Source organism: Macaca nemestrina, chromosome 1 (genome assembly GCF_043159975.1).
Source record: "Macaca nemestrina isolate mMacNem1 chromosome 1, mMacNem.hap1, whole genome shotgun sequence".
NCBI classification, from domain to species: domain Eukaryota; kingdom Metazoa; phylum Chordata; class Mammalia; order Primates; family Cercopithecidae; genus Macaca; species Macaca nemestrina.
In genome coordinates this window covers 64,926,314-64,937,122 of record NC_092125.1, presented here as the reverse complement: position 1 = coordinate 64,937,122, position 10,809 = coordinate 64,926,314, and the positions used below count along the sequence as shown (strand labels likewise).

The following is a 10,809-nucleotide window of genomic DNA, read 5'->3' as shown; positions in this document are numbered from 1 at the left end:
CTTCCTCCCCATCTTTTAAACTTTAGACTCCAGCCACAGAAGCTTACAACTAAAAGAAACTCTAAGGCCAGTTTAATCCAAGGTTTCATTCTATGTGTTGGAGATGGCATAGAGTAGGGTGAGGGAACCAAATTCTCAGTTGGCACTGGTGTACCCTTGTACAGGTGATGTAATCTCTCTGTGCCTCAGTTTGCTCACTATAAAATAGAGATGGTAGGGGTCATGGTGAGCACTACCTGACTAGCATATAACAAGCTTTCGGCAAGTGCAGACTACTCTTACCCACTTCCCCCAAGCACAGTTGGGGTGGGGGACACCTGGGACAGCTGAAGAGGAGGAAATGTGTGCCTGAGAATCCAAATGAAATCAGGGTAAAGGAGCCTGGAGCACATCCTGTGACCCTGCCTGTCCTGTAGGAAGCCGGTCTCTGGAAGGTAAAATGGAAGAGCTGCTTGGGAGCTTTGAGGATATTTAGCCCATCCCCTCATTTTTACTTGGGGAAACAAAGGCCCACAGACCTAAGGTGACTGTCTAAGTTAGCAAGGAGAAGTCTTGGGTATTCACCCTGGGTTGGGGGGACCCAATTATTTCTCAATCCCATTGTATTCTGGAATGGGCAATTTGTCCACGTCACTGTGACCTAGGAACACGCGAATGGGAACCCACAACTGCGGGCCTCTGCGCACAGAACAGCTGTTCTCCCCAGGAAATCAACTTTTTTTAATTGAGAAGCTAAAAAATTATTCTAAGAGAGGTAGCCCATCCTAAAAATAGCTGTGCAGAAGTTCATGTTCAACCAATCCTTTTTGCTTACGATGCAAAATTTGAAAACTAAGTTTATTAGAGAGGTTAGAGAAGGAGGAGCTCTAAGCAGAAAAAATCCTGTGCCGGGAAACCTGTGATTGTGGCTTTTTATGAATGAAGAGGCCTCCCTGAGCTTACAATATAAAAGGGGGACAGAGAGGTGAAGGTCTACACATCAGGGGCTTGCTCTTGCAAAACCAAACCACAAGACAGACTTGCAAAAGAAGGCATGCACAGCTCAGCACTGCTCTGTTGCCTAGTCCTCCTGACTGGGGTGAGGGCCAGCCCAGGCCAGGGCACCCAGTCTGAGAACAGCTGCACCCGCTTCCCAGGCAACCTGCCTCACATGCTTCGAGACCTCCGAGATGCCTTCAGCAGAGTGAAGACTTTCTTTGTGAGTATGATTCCCTCCTGTGCTTTCTCTCTTCCTGGGACTGCCTGAACTAGGCATTTTCCTGGAGCTATAAGAAGAACCCTCCTCCTGTGCCTCCACTTCCATCCCCAACACCTATTTCCCCAAACTGAAATTCTTAAGAGAATCCTAGATCAAGCCATAGGTTTAGTGAGTTAAGCTAAGCCAGATGATACAGTAAATGTGCAGGAAAAGCTGCCTTAAAAAGTAAATGCATTCTTTCTCATGCTAAGAAACTTATTATAAGATCCTGCTAGAGCTCTATACATTATTGGCTAGGAGAAGTAAAGAAAGGTCTGATTTGAGGTGAAGATGCTCCCCATGCCCTGTAACAGGGAAGCTTAAATTGCCTCTGCTTAGAGCCTTTCCAGACCAGAAAGACCAGTGGTTTGGGGAAGCACTCTACATGAGGGAAACCTGCATTAGAAGGAGCTTCTTATTCCCTGGGATCATTTCCAAGCTGAACTGGATGTCTACAGTGGGGAGAAAGAAAAGCAGAGAACAGGACATGAGAGGGGGCTCGAGGCACCGAAGGGTTGACATAGGTGTTCCTTAAAGCCGAATGTAGCTCTGCAGAAAGAAGACCAGGACTGAGTCAAGTTTCTGCTTTCGCTTCAAAATCGGCCAGATTTTTTAAATAACTTGACTCTGAGGAGGAGGACCAGATTTCAGTGATGGTCCCATCACTGTTGAATCCTCTGTTTTTAAAACTCCCCTTTTGATATTTTGGGCCAGAGCCAATTTGATTTTAAAAAAAACAAAAACAAACAAACAAACAAACAAAAACTCGAAACGCAAGGGCATCAAAAAGAGCGCATTTCAGTTATTTCCCCAAACCTCAAGTTCATTCTCCTTTTGTTCTTCATGCAGCAAATGAAGGATCAGCTGGACAACATATTGTTAAAGGAGTCCTTGCTGGAGGACTTTAAGGTGAGAGCAGGGGCGGGGTGCTGGGGGAGTGTGCAGCCTGATTAAGGGAAGGGAGGCTCTGCTTCCTGATTGCAGGGAATTGGGTCTGTTTCCTTCGTTTTGAAAACGAGAAGTGGGAAGATCTTAACTCAGCACATAGCAGCCAGAGGGTTTACAAAAGGCTCAGTCCTTGGGGGGAGGCTTCTGGTGAAGGAGGATCGCTGGAACCAAGCTGTCCTCTCAAGCTATTTGCGGCAGCCCCTCCTCCCAGCCACCTCCACCAATCTCTCACTCACCTTTGGCTCCTGCCCTTAGGGTTACCTGGGTTGCCAAGCCTTGTCTGAGATGATCCAGTTTTACCTGGAGGAGGTGATGCCCCAAGCTGAGAACCACGACCCAGACATCAAGGAGCATGTGAACTCCCTGGGGGAGAATCTGAAGACCCTCAGGCTGAGGCTGCGGCGCTGTGTAAGTAGAAGAACAGTTCTTTCCCTTGCAGCTGCCCCCAAAATACCATCTCCTACAGACCAGCATCCAGAGACACTCACATCTAGAGACACAGCAAAGACACAGACTGGCAGAGCTAGCTGTAAATGTGGAAAGACTCTTGGAGTCAGATCTCTTGCTCATTTCTCTTTGAGCACGCGTGGGGGGTGGCTGCTAGGCATTTACATGTGAAATTTGCGAACAGCTTTCCTGTTATTTGTGAGTCATTTGTGGGTTATTAACTACTCCCCTCTCTCTCTTCATGAAAAGAGCCCAGAGCTTCAGTCAGGCCTCCACTGCCTCTTTGTAACTAGACCCTGGGCTGGGAGCTAAGGTTTCCAAGCAGAGGAAACATCACTCACCTCTTTTAATCTCAACATTTGGAAAGCAAAGCTCTAAGAAGGGCCCAATTGACTGACAGGACTTCCCCTGGCATTTTAGAAGGGACAAGGGGACTATTCATCCCCGGGTTAGTGTCTATGAGTAATTCCTCTAAGTAATTTATTTCTCCAACTGACATGATGCCCTCACTACTAATGGTTTCCCTTGTTCTCTCACCAATATTGGAAAAACAGTTGGTGCCTATTTGTAGGACAGGGCTATGTGAAGGGTTTGGTGCCAGTAGCTTCCCTCCTCAGATGCTTAGAAATGGTCCTCAGTGGCTGTGACTGACAGGGAGGGACAGGATGGAGAGGCAGAAAAGGACAGGCTGAAGAATGCCCCACTAAGCACTGCAGGAGATACTGTAGAGTTCCGGGGGAGGAAGGAATCCCAAGACCGGGGTTGTCATCCAAGCCTTGCGAACATCTCGGAGTGGGTCCTGGAGAAATACATTTTATCTCCCAGGGCCGTGGTTCTTCTCTGACCTTTGGATAGTTAGTAAGGGTGAAGCAGGGCTCAGTTCTCTCTGGGAGCTGTGAGGCGAGGCATTTGGATAAATCTAGCACCCTCATGATGCCACCAGCTTGTCCCCCAAGTGTGATGGACATGGAGCTGGGAGCCGGGATCACCAACACTTTCTCTTTTCTTCCACAGCATCGATTTCTTCCCTGTGAAAACAAAAGCAAGGCCGTGGAGCAGGTGAAGAATGCCTTTAGTAAGGTGAGCTTGGATGGTGGCAGAGAGGGTCTGCAGAGCACAGCCCATGCCCACTCCCCAACCCCAAAGCGTGGAAGGTGGTGAGGACTCAGTAGGCCCCATCCTTCATTGGAAGGAGTGTGGGAACCTGACAGATGGTATGACCTGCTCAGCCAGTGAGGAGCTGCCGCCTTGATTGTATTTGTTTTCTGTTAAGTGTCTTTGGGGGTTTCTAAATGACTGCTCGCTGCCTTTGCAGGCTTGCGGGTTAGGCTGGCCGGCCAGCCTGTGAACACAGTGAGCTGTGTGCTGGGGAGAGTGACAAAGGAAACAGAAAGTACAGAAAGTAGCTTGTTGGGAATCTAGGCTGAACCCACACGTGCAGGAAGCTGGCACATAAATGTGCACATACAAATACACCTGGGGGTTCAGCCCAGACTCCCCAGAACTCAGAGTGAGCAGGAAGCCGGATTCTCACTTAGCTGGAGTTGGTTCAAGCCCACTTTCCATCTGCCCCTTGCACCTGCCAAGGTGCCTGAGAATGTCAGCTCCCAAACCAAATAGGGTTTCACACTTCCAACTGTGCGTGAACTTTTTCAGTCTGATTTCCCAGAAACCATGCGGCCTATGTCCTCCTCGTGGGCTGGGGACAGACACTGCACAGAGTGCCAACACTGTAGTGTTGAACAGTAGTGTGAATTTCTCATAGTAGATCAGGGCGGCAGGGCAGGGCCTGTTCAATGTGTTGGTGGGAGAACGCAGACATTTAAAAGGCTCCCTCCTCTCCTTCTCTCACCATCTTGCTTTCAAAGTGCTTCCTCTAATGTCTTTTCATCACACTCTGCATAATCATCATGTGAATACGTGACCTTTAAAATTGTTGCAAAGGCATCATTTTGAAGACAGCGCTTTGCAAAATGAATGCTCCCTTTGCTAGGCAGTAGCCGTACTTCAGGCCTGGAGGAGATGAAGGTCAATGCACTGCCTTTCCCAAGGCAGCTGGGCCTATCCTCTGGTTCACTTCCCAGCGTGAGGGAGAATAAGCAGCCTCTGCACTCAAGGTCATGCCCATCCATGAGCATGGGAAAGGGGAGCCTATTTCGTCCCCAGAAGGGATTTAACTGAATGTTTCTTATCTCTCTGCACAGCTCCAAGAGAAAGGCGTCTACAAAGCCATGAGTGAGTTTGACATCTTCATCAACTACATAGAAGCCTACATGACAATGAAGATACAAAACTGAGACATCAGGGTGGCGACTCTATAGACTCTAGGACATAAATTGGAGGTCTCCAAAATCAGATCCAGGGTTCTGGGATACCTGACCCAGCCCCTTGGGAAACCTTATTGTACCTCTCTCATAGAATATTTATTACCTCTGATACCTCAACCCCCATTTCTATTTATTTACTGAGCTTCTCTGTGAACGACTTAGAAAGAAGCCCAATATTATAATTTTTTTTCAATATTTATTATTTTCACCTGTTTTTAAGCTGTTTCCATAGGGTGACACCCTATGGTATTTGAGTGTTTTAAGATAAATTATAAGTTATATAAGGGAGAAAAAAAAAAACCTTCCTTGGGAAGCCAACAGAAGCTTCCATTCCAAGCCTGACCACGCTTTCTAGCTGTTTTCCCTCACCTCCCTCTAATTTCTTTTGTCTGTGGGCTTGGGGCTTCCTAACTGCTACAAATACTCTTAGGAAGAGAAACCAGGGAGCCCCTTTGATGATTAATTCACCTTCCAGTGGCTCAGAGGGCTTCCCCTAACCTCATTCACCAACCACTTCATTCTTGAAAGCTGTGGCCAGCTTGTTATTTATAACAACCTAAATTTGGTTCTATGCCGGGCGCGGTGGCTCACGCCTGTAATCCCAGCACTTTGGGAGGCCGAGGTGGGTGGATCACTTAAGGTCAGGAGTTCCTAACCAGACTGGCCAACGTGGTGAAACCCCATCTCTACTAAAAATACAAAAATTAGCCGGGTGTGGTGGCGCACACCTGTAATCCCAGCTACTTGGGAGGCTGAGGCAGGAGAATTGCTTGAACCCAGGAGGCGGAGGTTGCAGTGAGCTGATACCATGCCACTGTACTCCAGCCTGGGTGACAGAGTAAGACTCTGTCTCAAAAAAATAAAAATAAAAATAAATTTGGTTCTAATAGAACTCAGTTTTAACTAGAATTGATTCAATTCCTCTGGGAATGTTACATTGTTTGTCTGTCTTCTTGGCAGATTTTAATTTTGAATAAATAAATGTATCTTATTCATATCATGTTCTGGTGTCCGTTGACTCTTGTCTGACTAAAATTGTTCTCTCGAAGATCCCAAGACAAAAGAGAATGGATGAATGAATTCTGCATTTCAGAGAAAGGAAGCCAGCTACCCCCTCCCAGGAGAGAGGGAAGGCTCCAAACCCGATCAGAGAAAAAGCTATTCTCACTGCAAAAGCCAACAGCAAAGACACCATGGTCTTCCCACAACTCAATCCTTCAAAGATTTGCTCCTAAGTCCTTAAAGATCATGCTGATTTTCAAGGCTAAGGAGTAGATTCTATAGGTACCAAAATTAGAAAGGAAAACGGGGGAAGTTTTTTGGGGTTTGTTTTTGGTTTTGTTTTTGCTTTTTGAGATGGAGTCTCTCCCTGTCTCCCAGGCTGGAATGCAATGGCATGATCTCGGCTCACTGCAACCTCTGCCTCCCAGGTTCAAACAATTCTCCTACCTCAGCCTCCCGAGTAGCTGATCTACAGGCTCATGTCACCATGCCCGGCTAATTTTTTGTATTTTTAGTAGAAACGGGGTTTCACCATGTTGGCCAGGCTGGTTATGAACTCCTGACCTCAAGTGATCTACTCGCCTCAGCCTCCCAAAGTGTCGGGATTACAGGCATGAGCCACCACCCCTGGCCAGCGGAAGTTTTTAGGGTGAATACGAATTGCCTGGGTTATCCTGAGGATTAAGATAATGAGCTCACAGGGCTTCTGTCACTAGCAGATGGTCACAGTGCATACAGTTGGTTGTTATTGGTCATCACAACCAAAAACTCCCGCCAAATCCTCTTTGAGCTGAGATCAGAGGCAACAGGGCTGGATCCAACAGAGTTGAAAATAAGTAAATTAGCCCACTTGAGAGGATAGCCAAGGACATCAGCTGCTGCTCTTTCTATCCCCTCTCTGAGCCACCAGACAAATGTGAGACTGGCTTCTGACTGCGGTCTGCTGGGAGGGGCACGGTGGCTGGGGAAGCCCTACTCAAAGCCCCATGACTTAGAGAAGAGAGGAGGAAAAAAACGGGCTGAGTAAACACTAGTCTGCCTCACGCTCTGCCTGGGCAGCCCTGGTCTGGGGAAGGCTGGGAGCGGACAGGCTGTGGTCAGTTTTTCAGTAAGACCTGACTCACTTTGATTAAAGTAACCATAGGAAGGAAGTGGGAAACATCAAAGCGAAAATTCTGAGATGAAAGGGTAGGAATAAGAATGGAGGTTAGCAGAAGATAAGGAGAGGGGCCAGAAGCTGTCTACTCTGAGGCTGTCCATACTGAACTGAAGAAGACATCCTGAGTCTGTGAAAGGAAAATCTTGGGGCCTCAAAATCACTAGGCTAAAGGGAAAAGTCAAGCTGGGAACTATGCAGGGCAAACCTGCCTTCCATTCTATTCAAAGCCATCCCTCTGTTCACTGAGATAGATGCATATCTGATAGCCTCCTTTGGAAAAGAATCAGAAACTCAAAAGAATGCAACCATTTGTCTCTCACCTACCTGTGACCTGGAAGCCCCTTCCCTGTTTTGAGTTGTCCCCATCTTTCTGGATGGAACCAATGCACTTCTTACATATATTGATTGATGTCTTGGATGGAACCAATGCACTTCTTACATGTATTGATTGATGTCTCCTGTCTCCCTAAAATGCATAAAACCAAACTGTGCCCCAACCACATTGGGTACATGTCATCAGAACTTCCTGAGGCTGTGTCACAGGCACGTGTCCTCAACCTTGGCAAATAAACTTTCTAAATTAACTGAGACCTGTCTCAAATTTTCAGGGTTCACAAGTCCCCTGGCCTGGAAAGCTTAGGCAGTTAGCCTTCCAGGCATTGCATACTGACTTTAGTTTGAGGCTGGCATTTCATTTGAGGGAAGTGGGCATCTGAAACAAAAAGAAACTCACCTGAAAAAAAGCTGTACAGCTGATAAGATGTTAATGATAGCTACAATTTATTAGGCAACTACAGTTTATTAAGCTAGTCACTTATTTTAAGCCATCTGGTAGTATTATGTAGCAATTACATGGCATTATTGCTGTTTTCTCTAAGAGGAAGCTGATACTAAGTCATTTTTTTCTGTTGCATTTGCTCTAACGGTATTTAATAATCTAACATTCTGTAGATCATATTTGACAGTCAAGGCTTCGGAACAAGCATATTAACTCAGCTCTTTAAATCATGAGTTGACCACAGGTTAACCTGGGAGAAAACATAGGCTCTGCACTTCCAATTTATCGTCTGTTTGTGTGTATAATTGTTCCCGTATACCTGATATTTATGTTAATGGCAATATGAACATTGACTAAAGTCATTTGCTGGCTACTTTGCTAAGTATTTGATATATATTAGCTCATTAATTATCATGTAAAACTATGAGGCACTATTAATATCTCCATGTTTTCATGTAGTGAAAATGAGACCCAGAGAAGCTATGTAATTTACCTTTGGTCATCCAGCTGTTAAATGACAGTCCATGGTCTTAATGATTATCCTACACTCCTAAAGTCATTTTCACAGGTAAATCACTGCACCATTCTTCTTTTCTAATATAATTCTGTTTGTATCATGAAACACTGAGATGCAGGTTTTATAGTATGTTGTGTATCCACTTTTGTTTGTCTCAAGATGTTTTTAAATTCTTCTTTGACCCACTAGCTGTTTGGGAGCATGAGAAATGTCAATCTGGCTTAGACACATGGGAAACATGGAGAATGGAGAACTGTGTATAGAATAAAATACTTTTCTCTTTGTATTATTTATTTATTGCTGTCTTCAAAATTTAGCAGCTTAAAACAACACTCATTTGTTATCTCAGCTTCTGTAGGTCAGGAGTCTGGGAGTGACAACTAGGAATTCCATCTCAGGATTCCAATGAGGCTTTGTCAGAAGGACAGCCAGGGCTGCAGTCACCTGGTGGCCTGACTGGGCTAGCAGATTCATGAGTAACATGGCACACTCATAGGGCTGTTGGCAGGTGGCCTTGGTTCCTCTTCATAGGGCTTCTTGAGTGTCCTCACAACATGGCAGCTGTCCTACCCAGAGCCAATGATGCAAGAGAGAATAAGGAGAAAGTTGCAGTATATTTTATGACCTAATTCCAGAAATCTCACACCATCACTTCTGCTATATTCTATTTGTTAGAAGTGAACCAGTAAGTCTAGCCCACATTCAAGGGAAAAGGAATTAGATTCTGCCTTTTGAAGGGAGGAGTGTCCAAGAATTTGTGCACCAGTTTTAAAACAATCACAACCTTCTAAGAATCTAGAAGAAATAGTTTTGTGCTCTTGAGCTGGTAGGGAAAAGGGGAGGAATTGGGTGGGCCTCAGTGTGCCTGGATAGGCCATCATCATGCACACTCCCACCCTCAGTCCTCTCTCATAGGCTCACTCTGATAGATTTATTTCTCTAAGGTTTAGTTTCTCATCTGGAAAACTAGCAAAACGTCTTCCCAGGTGCTATGGCCTGAATGTTTGTGTCTCACCAAAATTCATATTTTAAAGCCCTTTCCCCCAGTGTGATGGTACTTGAAAGGGGGACCTTTTGGAGGTGAGTAGGATTAGATGAGGTCATAAGGGTGGGACCCTCAGGATGAGATTAGTGCCCTAGAGAACTTGCTGTCTTCCCCCCACTACCCCCAAGTGCGCTCAAAGAAGAGGTCATGTGAGCACACAGTGAGATGACGGCCACGTCCAAGCCAAGAGAAGAGGACTCAGAATGAAACTTGCCTTGCCAGCACCTTGATTTTGGACTCCCTAGCCTCCAGAACAGTGAGAAAACAAGTTTCTGTTGTTTAAGCCACCCAGTCTGTGGTATTTTGCTGTGGCAACCTGAGCTGACTAATATACCAGGTTTGCTATAACTGCCAAATGAAATCTCAGGTATGAAGGTACGTATGTGTTTTGAACAGGGAGCGCAGAGATGAGATTTTGATGGGATTTGTTTTTCAACAAGCCTTTATTCTCTAAGAAAAGCAACTATCTCCTCTCTTCCATGTCTACACTGTGCCCTTACACCTGAGTCTGAAAAATAGTGGAGAATGAGAATCTCTGTTTGTCTGTGATCCTGGCTTTGGAGGTAAGGAAGGTGGAAGCAGTGAGAAGTTCCTGCAATCTGTGATGACAATGTAGTTACCTATGGAGCCACTGACAGAAATTAGAGAAGAAGCAAATAGGTTCTTCCACCCTGGGAGTGAAGCACAAGGCAGAAGGAAGGGGAAGAGATCAGAGATGAAAAGAGAGAAGAGGTCAGGTGCCATGGCTCACACCTGTAATCCCAGCACTTTGGGAGGCCGAGGCAGGTGGATCACCTGAGTTCAGGAGTTCAAGACCAGTCTGGCCAACATGGTGAAACCCCATCTCTACTAAAAATAAAAAAATAAAAATAAATAAAAAAAAAAAAGTCGGGCGCAAGCCTGTAGTCCCAGCTACTTAGGGGGCTGAGACAGAAGAATCACTAGAACCTGGGAGGTGGAGATTGCAGTGAGGCAAGATTGTGCCATTGCACTCCAGCCTGGGCAACAAGAGTGAAACTTAAAAAAAAGTAAAGAAAAGAAAAGATAAAAGAAAGAAAAGAAAAGAAAAAGAAAGAGAAGAGAGAGAGAGAAAGAAAGAAAGAGAGAGAAAGAAAGAAAGAAAGAAAGAAAGAAAGAAAGAAAGAAAGAAAGAAAGAGAAAGAAAGAAAGAAAAGAAAGAAAGAAAGAAAGAAAGAAAGAAAGAAAGAAAGAAAGAAAGAAAGAAAGAAAGAAAGAAAGAAAGAAAGAAAGAAAGAGAAAGAAGAAAGGAAAGGAAAGAAAAGAAAAGAGAAGAAAAGAAAAAGAAAAAGGCAAGTTAGCTCAGTGGCAAATATTGCCCATTCTGTGAC

The 10,809-nt window shown here is 45.2% G+C and overlaps 1 protein-coding gene across 1 annotated transcript; it reads left to right on the top strand.

The window, feature by feature from the left end:
- Positions 1-1,026: 1,026 nt before the first annotated feature.
- On the top strand, positions 1,027-5,028 carry IL10 (interleukin 10). The gene is given in 5 exon segments (NM_001305896.1): positions 1,027-1,198; positions 2,087-2,146; positions 2,441-2,593; positions 3,647-3,712; positions 4,837-5,028. Coding segments are annotated over 5 exon segments (537 nt in total). The 5' UTR covers positions 1,027-1,033; the 3' UTR covers positions 4,930-5,028.
- Positions 5,029-10,809: the final 5,781 nt, after the last annotated feature.